The 19495-nt window shown below is 27.9% G+C and overlaps 2 protein-coding genes across 3 annotated transcripts; one reads left to right on the top strand and one right to left on the bottom strand.

Annotated features, from left to right (window-relative positions):
• Positions 1 to 1398: 1398 nt before the first annotated feature.
• On the top strand, positions 1399 to 5292 carry LOC149515592 (AUGMIN subunit 7-like). Of its 2 annotated transcripts, none has more exons than XM_089769101.1 (4): positions 1399 to 1871; positions 2423 to 2530; positions 3036 to 3134; positions 4474 to 5292. In XM_089769101.1, the coding sequence occupies exons 1-4, from the start codon at positions 1854 to 1856 to the stop codon at positions 4669 to 4671; spliced, it is 423 nt and encodes a 140-aa protein (XP_089625227.1). In that variant the 5' UTR covers positions 1399 to 1853; the 3' UTR covers positions 4672 to 5292. The 2 variants fall into 2 exon arrangements, with proteins under 2 accessions (XP_089625227.1, XP_089625228.1); XM_089769102.1 differs by having other exon boundaries at positions 1413 to 1821.
• Positions 5293 to 5408: 116 nt separating this feature from the next.
• Positions 5409 to 6657, bottom strand: LOC149515593 (putative glutathione S-transferase). Its single transcript, XM_089769100.1, has 2 exons — positions 6273 to 6657; positions 5409 to 5968 (listed from the first exon to the last, which is right to left on the bottom strand). Exons 1-2 carry the CDS (start codon positions 6609 to 6611, stop codon positions 5618 to 5620), a joined length of 690 nt encoding a protein of 229 aa, XP_089625226.1. The 5' UTR covers positions 6612 to 6657; the 3' UTR covers positions 5409 to 5617.
• Positions 6658 to 19495: the final 12838 nt, after the last annotated feature.

Consider the following 19495-nt stretch of genomic DNA (forward strand, 5'->3'; position numbering starts at 1 on the left):
ACAAGAAACTATATTTTTATGGGTAATAAGAAGAGCCTATAAAATTCCAACACAAGACATCACAAAATAGGAACCGAAAGGCTACCTTTGCCATCTTGAATATCAACTAATGCCATTAACCTATCACTTAGATCTGAAACAAATGAAAATGATTTCATTAATTTTTTTTCTCTCAATTTCTTCTTGCTTTCTTCCTTTTAATTTTAAAGGAAAGAAAAGAGAAGATGGAGGAGAGAAGTCGCTAGAATCTCGAATGGAGAAGGGTTGGATTAGTTTTATTGAACCTTTGCATTTCATTTGATGAAGATAGAGTTGCTGCTTAACTCTAGCTTTTGGTGCAGCTAATGGAGGAAAAAACAAAATTAAGTTATCACAACGTGTTGATTTTGGGTTTATTTTGTTTTTAATTTCATATTATTTAATTACATATGTTTAAGTCAACTTTAAAATTTCATGCATTTAAGTTTTTAAAGGTTATCTGTCATGCTACTTGGGATTTTCTGTTAATTTAGATGGTCCAATATATGAAAGGACTATATTGATACATATTTGGGCAATTAAGGATTCGATTAAAATTTTTTAAAGTTTAGGGACTAAAATAGAGTTTGACCTAAAGTTTAAGGACTACCTACACTATTTACTCTTTTATTAATGAAAATCAAAATTACATGCAACAGGCTTTCGGCATTACAGCTGTTACCATTCTTACAATGCCTAAATCTATCTGTATTCTATGAGTACATATTTCCTTCCTTATAACGAAGTATGAAATAAAATTGTAGAATCCACTATCATTTTTACTAATGAATCTGCAAAAGCGTTAGCTTCCTTATAGACATACATAAAATCCATATATCTTATTATCTCTTTTAACTTATCAATCTCCTTCAACTCTACTACAAAAAAATTACTTTATACTGATGCTAAAAAAATCATCAGTAAAACTTAAAAATCCATCGATATAGCATAATAAACTTTATACTATTCTTTTGCTTATTAGTGTCCACATACCTTACCTGATTCTATTTTTCTTGTTCCTCTTCTATTTACCATACTATTTAATATAACTATAAGTCAATCCTCCATTTTCCTCCTTTTGAACTTTGATTCTCTATCAACTGATCAACAAAACCCTAGATTCATCAAAGTTGATGATTATAAAATAATTGCTGATATGTTGCCATGTCCATTACTGAGGAACATCTTCAACATGGCCCTTCCAGAGAGCTAGCATTTATCACCATGAAAAATACTCAGCTATCAATCCCAAATATGTGATTGAGCCTGAAAGGTTGCTTTTTGCCCATTTCCTGATACGACCATACCATATTGCTGTCATTGTAGTCAACATTTCCTGGGACTAGCTAGTAGGGCTTCTCTTAGTACATGTATCTAGACTCCATTTAAACCAGAATATGGAATTGTTACATGTCACGGACTGTTGGGTTATAATTCTGCTAGTCCACTAATGCTACTAGCCTCCTGCCTCTATTAGACCCCACTTCTACTTATTCTGCAATGTCACTATTTAAGAAGCTTATATAGTGCTTTAGCTGAACTTTTTAGGCTATGAAGACCTCGCTCCCAGAATAGGTCCCATTACAATTAAAAATGATCCTATATTGCAATTGATAACAATTTCAGACTTCGAGTTACATGCCAACCACGTGTGTAGTTTGCTAGGAGCAGATGTAGTGACATTGTCTTCCTTTAATCAAGTTTGTTTGCAGACCTGATGTTTCTGAGCTGGAGTCGAAGCTTTCAGAACAGTCCAAGATACTCTCAAATCTTCAGCAAAAAGTTGATGACTTAGCATCGAAGGTTTATCCTAGCTCCACAGCTCATGGTTCAACATGTCTTTAAAGTTCCATGTTTGTGTCTGCTAAACTTCTTGCATTTAATTCCTGGAAATGCAGTGCTTTTTGATCAACTTGATGTTATGTTTTCTCTGAAGACATCTTTTTACTGTATGTGATGTTTTTATTGGGAATAAAGCAGTGCCACATTGGATTTACTCTATAGGGAATTGGTTTGTCCTTAAGATGAAAATACAATATTTAGGATTTGTTACTGAGCTTACTTTTTTGGAATTTTCAAAGTTGTGTTGATTGTGCTTCTAATATGTAATTGATCTCCGGTCAGATGGAGCTTGGGCGTTGGTTATTCTGTTACTAGACTGTCAAAACTTGCTCTTATATTTTTAAAATTTCCACCAGTTTAGAAGATACTCTTTGCAAATTTTCTGAGGCTACACGGTTTTCTAAATTTTGTGTTTTCTGGATATGAATCAGCCAAAATTTTGATTTCCTGCTGTATGTTTGTGCACATAATTTTGTTTTTATGTGTTTGTGCATGCTCACGTGTCTGTTACTAATTACTTGTATTTTGTTTATTTAATTTCAATTCTTTCCCCCCTTTGTAGCATGCTTACAATCCTGATGAGGAGTATATGGAAGTGGAATCTAAACTGCGGGCACATTTGGATTCATTTCTTGAAACTGCAAGATCGTTCAATACGATTTATACCAAGGTCTGTCTTGCTGTTGCTTTCGGTTGATATGCTTCTATATGTTTATTGTCAGTTATCTCCTATATTTAAGCTTGAAAGATCTTGCTACTTCTATGTCTTACACTTATATGCACTTTTTCTTCATGCTCTTGGTACTGTGTAGTGGCATAACATAGAAAGATATAGCCAACCCCATTTAGGTGGGTATATGGTTTACTCTCTTGATTTTACTTAATAACATTTCTTGTTTTGATGTCCCACATCCCTATAAAGAAGGTTGTCAGGGGAAAAGCTTTTGGTTTAATTTCCAATATATAAATGGTCTGAAGTTTTAGTTTTGACTTCAATGCCACTTTAGATCTGCATAAAACCTTATTCTAGGATGTATTCATTTATCTGGTCTCAGTAAGGTGTTCTGCACTTAATGTAATCATTGAGTTCTCATGCCCTGGAATTTCTCTGTAGAACTATCGTCATATTTTCCTCTGTCAATGAATGGTCTTAATTTTGAAAGTTTTCCTTGTAGGAAATTCGTCCATGGACACACATGATGGAGGTACTACAACTTCATGGGTTTGGGCCTGCTGCAAATCGCTTATTGGAGGCTTATAAGATGCTTTTGAAGGTATCTCAATGTTGATTCCATCTTTCTCCTCTCCTAACTTGTGATGTAGGAAGATGAATACTTCTTTTTCCCGTGGTTTGAGGAAGAGAGATTTACTAACAGAGTGTTATCATCTGCTTTCATGAGAATGCATATACATTTGTGCCCATGTGTTTGTACACATACAAGAGCAGGGTCATCTTATGTGGACTATGTGCTGAAATGAATACTGTCACCCAAGGTGTTTCCCCTAACACCTTTCATTCCTCTCACATCTATCTGAATTGGTAGATGAAATGAATCTCTAATATCTTGGTTTCAATAAATTAGCTTTCAGGTGAATCAGGTCTAGATTTTAAAAGTTTCAATGAAAAGCTGTGTTAAATTCAACAAATGCTAGAAAGGTTAGATTGATAGCTTTGGGAAATTAATTATTTTGTGGAAACTTGGATGAATGATCAACAATAATAGGAAGCTTAGATAGATGAAATCTAAAGTTTTTTTTTTTTGGGTTAAGTTGTTGTTTTGTTTAACCAAGTTAGTAGAATTCCGCTACAACGCAACAATATAACTATCTTTCATAATCTATCAGTATATGAAGCTCTAATTGCAGCCTATTCTAACATAGCAACATTAAGGTTCCATGCATCACATAGCTCCTTATTAACAGGATCTGCAACAATCTGACTTATTCTCTGTAATTGAAGCCTAATAGCATCTTTAATTCGATCAAGCACCTGTGCAGCTGCCTCTTCCTTGTGCTTAAACTTCCTGTAATTCCTCTCCCTCCATATCTGGTATACGTTAGCACTCCAACCTATGCACAATATGATGGAGATCAAAGCTTTCCCCTTCAATCTGCTCACAGCCCAACTCAATTCTGCAGACCAGTACTCCACTTCCCTATTGATCTTGCACAACTGAAGAATCTTCTGCCAACTTGCACGACTTAGGATTTATTTACTTGCTGTTTTCCTGTCTTATATAATTAGCCTGATCATAAATCCTAAATGTAATCCTGAAAAGAATCTTTAATCCACATATAATGGCTGGAAGACATGCATATTTGTTATGCAAGAATCATCATCTGAATTTATTATGGCAAGAGAAAATATCAAAATATGATGTGCATAAATAAAGAGAGTATGCGCACATACACTGGGAGGGGGAGAGCAGGTTGGAAATGATGCTAATATAAACTAAAATGACACATGATATATCCAGTATCAATTCATATATATAGTTTTGTACTTTCAGTCCTAGAATATTCGATTATTTTCATATTTATGCAACATTTTAACTATCCTTCACATATTTTGGGTTTGTTAGTGAACTTGAGATTCTTTTGCTTCTATGGCAGTTCCTGGGCAACTTGAGGAGCCTGAGAGACTCGCATGCCGCTCTTGCAGTTGGATCATCTGAAACCGTTGCAGGTGAACCCTCTCCTGTAACAAGAATTATCTCTGAGTGCGAGTCTGCATTAATAGTCTTAAATCATGATCTTGGAATTCTCTCGGCTTCTATTGCTCGCGAGAAGGGTGAGCAAGTAAATTTATGATGATTGTAGAGAGACAACAGAAAGAACCGACAAAGTATCTCTCCATGTTGAAGAGTGTGTATGTTCCATTTAGAAAAATGCACCATTGTCTTTTATTCAAGATATGAGCTTGGATTCAGTTTTGGATTAAGACCTGGGTGTTGAGAGCTGGTCTGCTATGATGCAAGTTCTTCCGGATCTGTAACATAGTTACCGTAAAATAATGGAATCTGAATTGATGTAGATGAAGTAGGAACTGGTAATTCGTAAGAGTTATTTGCAATTGTGAATCTGCATTGACATTCGTAATTTGTGATATTGGATTCTTTGGCTCAATGGTTTGTAAGCGAGGTGGTTGATATCATCTACAACTTGATTTACTGTAATTTTTACAGTTTGATTGCTTGAACCCACGACAGTCGGCTGGTTACAATGCAAAATTGTACTAATTAGAAAATGCTTATATTTTTATTTCTGACTCCATTATTTACCCTTATACATGATCTCCTTTTATTTTTATTGTTCAACTTTCTGGTTTGGAAGGACTGAGGAGTGAAATCAAGTAAAAACTCTAAAGAATTTTCCTGTCTGGTTGTAAGAGTGGAGCCTGCATATATTGATTGTATTTATTATTCATTTCCACTTATGATCCACTTGATTAAGTTGTTTCCTTGCATTCTACGGTCAAGGAGAGCTAGCTCTGTGATATTGGAGTTAGCTTGGATCTCGAATTTCAACATTAATTATAGCCCAACAAATTAAAAAAAGAAACAGCAACAAATTGATAAGGCAATCTCCCTCGTATTACAACTTCTGTTTCTTGATAAAGCACAAGGGAAAATCCCCGTTTATGGTAACAGTACTAAACAGGCTCAAAGGCCTTGTCTGCATAAACAGTTCAAAGTTATTGCCGGCATATGATGCCTAAATTTTAATGCAAACCATCCATGGAAAACCTAACAACAGTTCATTTCGCAGGATGGTATTTGTCATATAGTTCTTGGTACCTGATGATCATCTTGTCATGAGGTGGCCAGTTGTCTTTGATTATTGGGAGTTGCGAAAACTCCTTCATCCAGGCCAATAACAATGGAAATCTCTCATCAATTATTTTAAAGCCAAGTACCTCTTCAAAAACACAGATCAAGTTTGCAAGCCAACCAAAAACGAGATCAGCCAGTCCTATCTTTTCTCCACCGAAGAATTTCTTTCCCTTCAGCTCTTCTTCTACAAATTTCAGGTTCTCCAGTGATGCTGCAACAGCTTCCTCTCGCTCTTTTCCTTCTTTGGTGAAAATACCCCATATTGATGGTAGAAGCTGCATCATGTTTTGTCATTGACAAAATAATTTAGAATTAGATAATATGACAAAAAAAGGATAAGAAAAAGTAAAGAAAATGATACAGAATTTAACAAAAATCAAATGTTTTTTATATTAAACAAATAATTCTTATATAAAACATAATATTAATACATAAATTATCAATATTTTACACCAATATAATCACATCAGTTACCATATATATATATATATATATATATATATATATATATATATACACACATATATATATATATATATATAAAACAAAAATCAGTACTTGCAGAAACAAAAGTTTTACCTTTTCATCGTTGAATTTGGCCCAGAAGCGTTCCCTGGCTTTCTCCAAAGGATGTTGGGGCAACATGGGATTTTGCTTCCATGTCTCATCAATATATTCAAGAATCACAAGCGACTCCGAGATGGGTTTTCCATTGTGAACAAGCACTGGAACTTTCTTGTAGACGGGATTATACTGAAGAAGTAAAGCACTCTTGTTGGATAGATCTTCATCAAATGCTTCATACTGTATACCCTTTAGCTTCAACGCCCAAACAACCCTTAATCCAAAAGCGGTTGACCACGTCTTCAAAAGCTTCACTTCTTCCGCCATATTGTTTGATATCCCAATCTTCTTCATTTAACATCATATATATATTATTTTGCTTTTGCTTTACTCTTTTAGCACTCTTCTTGTCGTGACTGTGTATTATAAATTTATAATAGTTCTCAAAAAGAGAGAGTTTATATTTAATATTATTAGTATATAAAAATTTTATATACAGTTAATAAATTAAATAATATTATATTATTAATAAGTAAATATTAATTTTTAAAATTAATTTATAAAAATTAATTTTTTTATAAAATTTAATTATAGATAAAGTAATTTTATTTTATTTATTTTATTAATGAAATTATATCATTTAAGTTATTGATAATATATAAAATCTATATATTATAATATATCAAATATAAATTTTAAAAAAAATTAAAAATTTTAATTTGAAAGTTTCTAATTCTTATTTAAAAAATAAATAGTGACATTTTATGAAATAGAAAAATTTTCATTATGTAATTTAATATATATATATAAACAAATTATCACATTAAAATTTTTTTAAAATTTTACAAATAAAATTAATAAAATAATACGTAACTTTTAAAAAATATCAAAAAAACATGTAATAATATTTTAAATTTTACAAATAAAATCAATACGGTCTTATTATATATTAAAACCCCCACTTGCTTTTAGTATAAACGGGAAATGTTAAAGCAATAAAAACAAAAGGGAAGAATACATGGAATTTTCTTTGGGAAAGTTAGACTGATTATAGATGACAACGGGGGATTAAAATTGATTTTTATTCATTTTAAATTTGATTTAATTATATACATAATATTTATATTTGATCTGATCTAATTTTTAAAATTTTTTTATATTCAAACTCGACACAATTTAATATTATATAAAATTTTACTCGACTTGATTTAATTTGAAATTAATAAAATATATTTTTTTAAATATAAAAATGTTTTTTTAAAGATAAATATAAAATTAAATAAATATAAATATATATAACTATAAAATTAATTAATTAATTTATATATATATATATAGAATAAAATAAAATAAAATTTGTTTAAAATTTAACTTTAACTTAATTTTAATTTTTTTATTATCCGATTCGATTTGATTGATATTCAATTTTAAAAAAATCAACCTTAAAAAATTAGATCGAATTAAAATTCATTATATACTAATCAAAATACCTTTATTAAGACTGATATATATAGTCAATGCATGGCGGCTCTTGGAACGCAAGGTTGGGATTTTAATTTTGATAACATTTTTGTCCATAACTTCATATACAAAACAAAAATTACAAACACGTAGATCCACATATAGAGTGGCCATCTCAAAAATTAAAAAATTAAAAATTAAAATGGAAAATTTTGTTTAAACACTTTAAAAATTTTTAAATTTTTTAATAAATTAATAAATTAATATATTTTTTAATATTATAAATAAACAAAAAAATTTAAATTCGTCAATGATTATATGAAAAGCAAGGCATAAAATGCATTAAAATAAAATTGGCCAACTTCTCTTTTTTTTTGGATAACCTTTGTTTTATAAACAAAAGTTATTTTTCCTTTTTATAAGGCAACTTGTCTTTCTTAATGTACGTAAATGTAAGAGAGAAAAAAACAGAAGCAAAGGAGCAACAAGAGATGGGAGATTCATTGTTTGCCACACATTCCTTATCTTAAAATTGTGAATGTATTTCCTTGAACCAACCGGGAAGCAGCAAAGCCGGTGGCCTATTACTTCAAAAGAAAAAAAAAAATGGAATTCAAAACCAACTTTCCCTCTTTAATAATTTAAAATATAATATAAACATGATTAAATAAAAAAAATAAAAATAATAAGATTTAAAATTTTCAAATATATATATATATATATTTGAAAGAAAAAAGGCAATGAGAAATAGAAGTTTTGAATCAATTTAATTTCAAATATATATATATATATATTTAATTGCTCCACTTGTAATTTAATTTCAACAAAATCATAAGAAACAATGAACAAAAAGGAGAAAACCAACCAAAATGGCAGGCTCAAGTTCTGGGAAATAAGCCCAAGCAATGAGAGGAAAAGTAGTAAGGCCTAAAATGGCCCTATGATGCAAGAAGGGCCATGTTACTATCTTATGAAGGATGATTCATTCCAACCCTCCTTTCATATATTTATTTATTTATTTTTCATTGAAATCATTATTTGTAAAAAATATATATATGGAGAGATTAAGTTATACAAAAATAATTTTATAATTTTTTATATTTTTTTAATCATTAATTTCAATAGATAAAAAGGATGAGAGAAACGAGACAAAAAAATTTACTCTTATTTTTTGAATCCAATGAAATCAATTGTTAGTAAAACGTATAAAATTAAATTTTTTTATTTTATTATAAATTGATACATATATATATATATATATATGTGTGTGTGTGTGAGTGAGTGTTATAATGTCTAATGGATTTCCTTTTGCATAAACAATAGAAGAACTAAAACAGGAAGTGACAGTACTATGACTATTTGATCTATTTTTTATATAAAAGAAATTGTAGTGTGGGATACAAGTAAAAATTGGAAATAATGAGATTTAAATTAAATCTGTAAAATATTTTTTTTAAGAGTAATTATATAAATTTATTAAATTAAATGTCAAATTCATTATTTTTCAATTTATGTTTAATCATAATTTCATTGTGTAACTAAATTTTACTTAAAACTCGTAAGTCCATTATTGTTCAATTTATCTTTAGTCATAATTCAGGTGCTATTAGCCGATGACAGATGGACAGTGGCCTTCTCTTGGAGCGAAGAAGATGATGCTCCAATGGTATTGAGTAAGCTAGCCCCTCATTATTTCAACAGCCGGCTTACTAATTACTACAAGACGATGGTAGACGCATTTTCTTACTCATACAGGCTGTTTTAGGGTTTGCTTATCCTTATTCAAGCATGAGGGGACTGAAAAGAAAGGAATGACCAATTCAATGGATTACTGCTAACTTTCTCTCCTCATTGGCTTATTAATTACTGGCTGGATACAATCAAAGGATGGTTGCTGAGACTGCATACCTAAGAATTTCAATGTCTGACTAAATTTTACTTAAAAATCGCAATAATAGTTGTGACCAATTTATTATAAAATCGTAAATAAAAATTAATAAAATAAATTTAAATTTTAGTTTAATTAATTTTTATAATTATTTCAAAAGGTAAAATTTAATAAATTTGATATTCAAATTTTAATATTTATAATTTTTAAAAAATATAAAAAAATTATTAATAAAACGAAACCAAAACCCAAACAAGCATCCTTTACCAAAAAAAAATGACGTACAATTTCGTCAGCAAGAAATAGTATGGTGGTGGGCATTTGTCTTAGGTCGAACTTTTGCTGCATATATATATATATATATACCTACGTATTCAAGCTTTCATATTCTTAAAAAAAAAAAAAAAAAAGAATCCAAGATTTTTAAGTAAGCTTTTTAAATCATGACAAGATCGATGATCATCATAGCAAAGTAGTAAGAGCCAACCAAGAATAAAAATAGAAATCTTGGAGTTATTACATGTGATGTGATTTTTATTTAAAAATTTTATGCCAGAATTAAATAACAGACAATTAAATTTTGATGAGATTTAATTTTAATTACAAAATTTTAATTCATAATAAAATGATAGATTTAATTTTAAATATTTTAAATTAATAAATATAATTTTTATTAATAAATATAATTTCAGATTTTACAATTGTAATTAAATCACATTAAAATTATGTAATATTCTCGATAAAACCAAAATCCATAAAATTAAAACTCAAGAAAATATAAATCATATGAAATTGAGAAATAAATTAAATAAATTATATATTTATATCATATTTATATTATTTAAATACATAAAAAATAAAATTATTATATCATAATCTATACGTTAAGCATAAATTATATTTTTCTCAAAATTATAAAATAAATTATTTTTATATATTTTTTTCAATCGTATCAAAATCATTAGATCTAGGGTGGGCAACCTAATTCGTTCCCGACGGGTTTCGACCTGAGCCCATAGAATCGAATTTTTTTTTTTTTGAAAATCGAATTTCAGGTTAAATAGTATTAAGAAGAAGTCGGGTTTAGATTTATCTAAAACTCGATCCGATTCAATGTTATATAAAAATAATTTTTTATTTATATATTTATATAATTATATATTTAAATATTTATATTTTAAAAAATAATATTTTATATTTTAAAAATAATATTTTATTAATTTTAGGTTAAATCGAATCGATTAAGATTTATATATTATCGGATCAAATCAAATCAAGTTTAAATATAAAAAAATTAAAAAAATATCAAATCAAATTAAAATTAAATTTAATAAATATAAAATTAAATCAGACTCAAAACAAATAAAAACTCTTGATCCGTTTTCAATTAAAAGTTGTCAATTAAAAGGTGAAAGGTCCATCAAATTAAAAGGTGAAAGGTCCATCAAGCCTTTTATGGTGTTGTTATTAACGAGAATAATAAATAAGAAAAGCTGAGGAGTTGTTGGGCATTTGGTGGTTCATACGAAAGTTAAGGCTGGATGCCTTTTCGTACTCGTTTGTCTTTGAATCTTTAATTTCTAGCCTTTCATGTGAGCCCCCCAACACCCTCTCCTGCTTATCTCTTACTTTTCTCTATTGACCAAACTTTTTCCCCTCCATGCATTTTTCTTTCCTTCAATCTTCAAATGCATGGAAGAAATTGTAAACTTCATTTCATGTATAATAATATCTCAGTGTTTCCCTTTGATTTTAGGACATGCCTCAATGATGATTGAAAAGGGATCTTTAGCTTTTTTATTCAGTAGGATATCTATGTATGTTGAAATTAAAAAATTTTTTTATTATCACTGGATTTGTAATTTTTACTTGCACATATAATTTTATAATATTCTTCAAAATATTGCGTCTTAAGCATAAAAAAAATTTTTTATTTAGGTATAGAAAAAATACTGCAAATATTAAAATTTAAAATTTAAAATTATTAAATATTTTATTTTAAAAATATTTTTATAAATTAATTAGACTAAATTTCATATTCATTAAATACATATACGAAATGGTCGTAAAGTCAAGTGAATGTAATTGCATGTCATCATCGAGTTGCTTTTGGTTTAGTCCACAGTGTTGGTTAGCCTTTATGCCACTTAATTTATTAAATTAAAATGGTTTTGACAAAATATAAAAAGGAAATGTAATCATGCACACGACACAACAAGGTTACCAAATCCATGAAATTTTTTGTTTTTTCTTGTACTTGAAAAATTGTAATAAATTCTTATCCAACAAAAAATGAAGAAAAAATGAATGCTTGAAAAATAAGCAAAATAAATATAACCCTAATATTTGAGATGAATCATGAACATATATGATTGTTTTATTCAAGCAATGGTTTGGGTTAGAGAACTGCATGTGACCACACAACCACCGTATTTGGAGACAATCTAGGGTTAGGCTATTAAATGAGCCATGCCAATCCTTTAGACTATTTTTTATTGAATTTAATTAATTTTATTCAAATAGGCACGTCAAGATATGAATCATAAACAATATGATATGTAAAAAGAGATATGATATGATCAACCATATTTTCTCTCAATAATAAAGAAGAGATCATCGGAGTATAATTTAATTTTTTTACATAATTATTTTTAAAAGATAATATTTAATAAATTTAAATTTTAAATTATAATATTTGTAATATTTTTCTTAAATTATTTTTAAATTATTTTTTTTATTTTCATATATGTGTGTGTGATAAGATATATCAAAATCATACGCATGTATTTAAGTCAAGTAGATTTGAACATTTGGATAGACATACGACCTTGATATGCCAAATTTTATCAAGGTTTTAACGGTTGATTGATCGAAAGATCGATTTTGAAAACAATTTAAGAAGATTACGGATGATAAACATGCAATTTTTATGCTAAAAATGAAAATAATACATTCTTAAAAGGTCACAAAAAGCTTTATTAAGAAAATAAGTCCATTAATTTCTGAAAATTTATATTATTTTAGTTTCATCTTAATTTAAACAATCAGAAAAATAAATTTGAACTATTGATACTCAAAATATTAATACAAGAACTATGCAAGTTTTATTAGTTGTTCTTTAAAAATCAACAAAATTAAAAATATAATGATAAAGTAAAGTATATATAATGACAAAGTTTAAAATTGAATCATAATATAACAACAATTTTAACTTTAAAGAATCCAAAATATATTTATTTTTAAAAAGTTTTAAACTTTAAAGTTGACATACTTTAATTGATAATGTGAAAATATATATATATATATATATATAGTTCACTTATTCACTGATAATGTATCAAATATAAATTTTAACTTGTACGTAAATACAATTCGCACTTATACTTTTATGTTTTATATATATATATATATATATATTTTTCAGCCAATCATTTTATTAAGAGTAAATAACATATGTGGTCCCTAAATTTTAGATTAAATTTTATTTTGGTCCTTAAACTTTAAAAAACTCTACTCAAATCTTTAATTACCCAAACGTATACCAATGTACAAATAAATAAATTTTATGTTGTATAAAAATTTTAACTTGTACATAAGTGCAATTCATACTTATACTTTTATGTTGTATATATATATTTTTTTTTCTCAGCCAATCATTTTATTAAGAGAAAATAGCATTTAAGGTCTTTAAATTTTTGATCAAATTTTGTTTTGGTTCTTAAATTTCAAAAAATTTTAATCAAATCCTTAATTGCCCAAATTTATACCAATATAGTTCCTCCATTTGTTAGACCATCTAAATTAACGAAAAATCTCGCTTTGCATGACACATAACTTTTAAAAATTTAAATACGTGAAATTTTAAGGTTGACTTAAACATGAGTAGTTAAAAAATGTAAAATTAAAAATAAAAGAAACCATAAATCAAAACATAATATAATTAAAGACTGAATATTAGACTAACTCAACAAAGATTTGCTTTTCACTGATCAGGTGAATACATGTACACTAACTCAACACATGTATTAATTCATGAAAGAATTTAGCCCAAATTCGTATCAATCCATTGCTCATATATATATTTACTAATAAAAAGAATTACAAATCAAGATAACCTCAAATTCTTCATAAGATTCAATTTTTTTAATACAAAAACAAAGATAAACTGCCCAAGTTTCCTATAATCATATATAACAAGAAACTTTATTTTTATGGGTAATAAGAAGAGCCTATAAAATTCCAACACAAGATACCACAAAATAGGAACCAAAAGGCTACCTTTGCCATATTGAATATCAACTAATGCCATTAACCTATCACTCAGATATGAAACAAATGAAAATGATTTCATTAATTTTTTTTCTCTCAATTTCTTCTTGCTTTCTTCCTTTTAATTTTAAAGGAAAGAAAAGAGAAGATGGAAGAGAGAAGTCGCTAGAATCTGGAATGAAAAAGAGTTAGATTAGTTTTAACAATATCAAATTTGAACCTTTGCATTTCATTTGGCGAAGGTAGAGTTGCTACTTAACTCTAGCTTTCAGTGCAGTTAATGCAGGAAAAAACAAAATTAAGTTATCACAACGTGAAAATTAAGTTATCACAATGTGTAGATTTTAGGTTTATTTTATTTTTAATTTCATATTTTTTAATTACATATGTTTAAGTCAACTTTAAAATTTCATGTATTTAAGTTTTTAAAGGTTACCTGTCATGCTACTTGGGATTTTCTGCTAATTTAGATGGTCCAACATATGGAAGGACTATATTGATACACATTTGGGTAATTAAGGACTCGATTAGAATTTTTTAAAGTTTAGGGACTAAAATAGAGTTTGGCCTAAAGTTTAAGGATTACCTACACTATTTACTCTTTTATTAATGAAAATCAAAATTACATGCAACAGACTTTCGACATTACAGCTGTTACCATTCTTCCAATGCCTAAATTTATCTGTATTCTATGAGTACATATTTCCTTTCTTATAACGAAGTATGAAATAAAATTGTAGAATCCATTATCATTTTTAGTAATGAATCTGTAAAAGCGTTAGCCTCCCTGTAGACATACATAAAATCCACATATCTTATTATCTCTTTTAACTGATCAATCTCTTCCAACTCTACTACAAAAAAATTACTCTATACTGATGCTAAAACAATCATCAGTAAAACTTAAAAATCTATCGGTATAACATAATAAACTTTATACTGACGGTCAAAATATCTATTTCGATGAATTTATAATAGTCAGTATATCCTTTGTCAGTATAAACCTATACTAATAGTTTTTAAGCTATCGAATTATTTAACAAAAATATACTAACGATTTTAGTATGTCACTATATGTATAGCTATTGGTATGGCAATTATTATATTTTTTGCATTATATTTTTTACCGATGGTTATTCCCGTTAGTATTGACTTGTATGTTTTAATTTTGTCAACTTATACCGATGATGTCTTTGTCAATATATCTTTTACTAACGGTCAATGCCCATCAGTATAGCCTTATGTGATGACTGTCAGTATAACCTAAAATATTCTCATAGTAAAACACATCGGTATAAATTTTAAGGCGTCGGTAAAATTTTTTTTTGAATTATATTTTGAATTATTAATATTAATTTATTTATAATCATAATATGATATGGCTTCATATAAAATAAAAATATATAAAAAAGTAAAAATATTTAATAACATTTGAAATAAAACAACAACCAAATTGCTTTATAATCCATAAATTTAAAAAATGTTAAGAACTATCGCCATTATACCAAATCCAAAAAAAAAAAAAAACTAATATCTATGATTGAATCCTACAAACATGGTGTTCAAAGTAAATAAAAAATTTTTCAAAGTAAGATGATGCTATCCCAAGTTGGTCTAAATACCTGTTTAATTAGTAAAACCTAATAAAAAAAATTCATGTCAAATTAAGCTTTTACTAGTCAATTAACATAGGAAATGTTCCCAAGGTCTAGTTAAGCATACCAGAAACTATAAACAAATGAATTGCTAACAAGATTTTGTCCACTATTATAGGTTTCCCATACTTTACCAATCCAAGCAACTGCTGAAGTTGTTGAATTCTTCAAAATTGTTTAAATGTCTCTAAAGGGTTGCTACCCACTATCTAAATATAATGGATCTAGGATTTTGTTTATAAGCTGATTATCATTGCCTACATATAGAAAAAATATGTAATTTAATAACTAAATTCTAGGAAATATTTTTTAAACAATGTAATTTACTATTTTATTGTACCTGCACCAAGGTTGTAAATATGTTAAATCACTACTTACAGAGATTTGGGTTTTTTTGTACAAATTGTGTGAACCCCAAACATTCAATCGTCTTAAGCTATTACTTCTTTACAAAACATTCAATCATCAAAGCCAATGTTAGTAGGAGGACAAAAAAAAAGGCATGCTCGATGACACAAAATTAAAATGCAAAAAATAAAAAATACCTTTGAGAAATTACTAAAGTGTTGATGCTTCAACTTTGATTTAGCTCTAAAACAAAATGGGTGTCGATGGGTTTAAGTTTGTAGAGTCAATGAGAAGTGAAGAAAGTTGGTAGAAGGTGGAGATTAAGTATGTAGAGTCGGCGAGATGTGGAGGGAAAAAATGATTTAAACATTTTGAAGATTATTCCAAGCATTTTTTGTCAGAAACACCTTGAATAACCCCCTTCAATTTTTATGAAGGGATTATTCAAGGCACTTTTTGCTAGAAAATACCTTGAATAAGCACTTTTTGCTAGAAAATACCTTGAATAATCTTTTACAAAAAATTAAATAAGATTATTTAAGGTTTTTTTTGGGCCAAAAATGTCTTGAACAATCTAAAAAAAAATGAATGCAGATTATTGAAGACGTATTTAGCAAAAAACGCTTTGAATAATCCCCTATGGGAGATGATTTTTCTTAGTTTAAATAATATCTTTTAATTATAAAAATATTAGAGTAGCTCAATCGGTTAAAGTATATAGCTGTTAACCATAAGGTTATACGTTTGATCTCTTTTTCTAACATTTTTTTAGTTTTTCAAGAGATTATTCAAGACGTTTTCTAGTATAAAACGCCTTAAATAATCCCTAAAAAAAGAGAAAAGATTATTGATGGCTTTTTTGACAGAAAAAGCCTTGAATAATCTTCTTTGGGAAGAGATTATTCTTAGTTTAAATAATACCTTTTAATTATAAAAATACTAGAGTAACTTAATTTGTTAGAGTATATAGTTGTTAATCATAAGGTCATATGTTCAATCCCTCCATTTAGCTTTTTTTGGGTTTTTCAAGGATTATTCAAAGTGTTTTCTAGCCAAAAACATCTTGAATAATCCCTTCATAAAAATTAAATATGATTATTCAAAGCATTTTTAATACAAAACACCTTGAATATTTCCTTCTATGAGGAGATTATTCTTAGTTTAAATAATAGCTTTTAATTATAAAAACATTAGAATAGCTCAATTGGTTAGAGCATATAGTTGTTAACCATAAGATTGTAGGTTCGATCAATCCATTTAGTATTTTTTGGGTTATTCAAGGCATTTCTGACAAAAAATGCCTTAAATAATCCCTTACCAAACACCTCATATTTTTTTCCCAAATGAAAGCCAATAGTTTTTTTTTTTTGTTTGAGCTTATACTGACGGTTAGCTCACGAATAGTCATATATTGTCAAAAAAATTTTATTTGTACGGATGGTTAAATAAAATGTTAGTATAAGTATGGTATATTCAGATGATATTAAAAAACCATCAGTTAAAGTCTTTTATTAACGTAATTTGACCATCAGTATAACCAAATGTCAATATATAAAAATTTTTTTATAGTATTCTTCCCATTACCTTAGCCTAAATTGAATCTTGAATTCCTAAAGGACCATAAAACAATCTTCTTATGAGCCATGTTGCATATTTTAATACTAAGGATGGCAACCCAACCCGCTCCTAGCGGGTTCCGACCCAACCTAACTTCTTAAGATCGATTTTTATTTTGAAAATCGAATTTTAGATCAGGTAATAGTAGAAAAAAGTCGAGGTCGGATTTTAGACAAACTCGACCTGACCTAACCTGACCCTATATATATAAAAAAAATTATTTTTAATTATTTATTTAATTTTATATTTATATATATATTTAATTTTATATTTATATTAAAAATATTATTTTATATTTAAAAATATTTTATTAATTTTTAATCAGGTCAGATCGGATCATATATGCTTTATACAATATCAGGTCAAGTTTGAGTATAAAAAAATAAAAAAAATTGGATTTGAATATTGTGAATATAAAGTCGATCAAATTCGAGACGAGCAAAAACCTGCCTCAACCCGATCCATTGCTATCCCTATTTAATACACCCCCACATCCCGTCGATCTTAGTTTGCTTTTAACCAATCCATCCACATTAAACTTTAACACATTCCCTCTTGGATACTCCCATTGAATGTCCATTCTCGTCTATGTTTCATTTACAGTTGAATGGCTTTCTTTTGGATTCGCCCACCATTCTGCCTCTCCTATCCCACCTTCTTCTTCAACAGCTTTTATCCAAAATAACGATTTTAATTTAATAAGGAACACTACCTCATCTCTTTCAAAATTCTTGTTTAAAATACTGTTTCATTTTTTACCAGTCAAACTGACCAGAAGGTGGTTCCACACACTGCTAGCCATCTCTTTTTTATCACTCCATTAAATGAGGCCTTTGCACAATGAATTAGCATTTCTTTTACTCCCCCCGATATTGCCCAATTCAATTCCCACCATTTAAAAATTTTTATGTTATATAAATATATATATATATATATATATATTACCAAAAAATAATGTTTTCTAAGTAAGAATGTTGGTTTTCTAAATCATGTAGAATGCATTTTTTGATAAAATTATGTTTTAAAAATTATAAATAATCTTTGGAATGAAATAAGTAAGGTACATTCAATTACTCTATTTCAAAATAATCAAATTTGACAGTTAGAGAGCAAACATTTAAATACCTTAACTAAGTTGGGCATTTGTATACCCATATGCTTGATAGGAAAACTAAAAATCCGAGAGAGAGCATTCGAATATCATAAGTTGGGTTTTCAAATACTCACATTCTGAAATAGAAGCATCCGAGTACCCACATCTTGAAACTAAAAATAAGTTCGTTAAAAATGTTCTTTCATTCCAAAAGTTACATCAATTAATTTGAATGATACTTTTATGTGAAAGGTTGTTTGAAACACCTATTGAGGTCTATAAATACTTTTCTAAACACATTTTTAATAACACCTTTACATATTTACAAAAATTAAAATCAAAATTTCCTTTTTGCACTCTTCTTTGTGTTCTTGGTTCAAATGAGTTTAAGAAGAAATAATAGTGCAATCTCATTTTATTCATGGTAGGAATTGTATTGTAGAGATAACATTTTCAAGAGTCCATTTGCATCGTAGTAGAAAGATTATTATCCTTCATAAAGCTTTCTAGAAGTGCCTTGCTTACAACTTTGTTCTTTTTCTTCATTTATGCATGTTTATTATTGTTGCTAAAGGTATTTATGAATCGAGCTGAGTTCGATTTGGGTCGGATCCATGTTTGATATTAATAGTTTATATGCTTGCTTAGACCTGACCTGATCCGATAATTTGGGTTTCAAAATCTTTCCACGCTCGACTCAAATTGAAATATTAAATTCTAAATCCATCCATTGAATCTAATTTATATAATAAAAATAAAATAAAATAAAATATAAAAATTAAAATTAACATTTATATACTTATACAATTCTAATATTTTAATTATATATTTTATTCGATTAAGCCGAACTCGGATTTTAATTCTTTTATCCAAGACCTGACCCTAAACATAAACAAACTTAAAAATT

The sequence above is a fragment of the Durio zibethinus genome, chromosome 12, assembly GCF_047325235.1.
Source record: "Durio zibethinus cultivar Kanyao isolate XHJ-2024 chromosome 12, ASM4732523v1, whole genome shotgun sequence".
NCBI classification, from domain to species: Eukaryota; Viridiplantae; Streptophyta; class Magnoliopsida; order Malvales; family Malvaceae; genus Durio; species Durio zibethinus.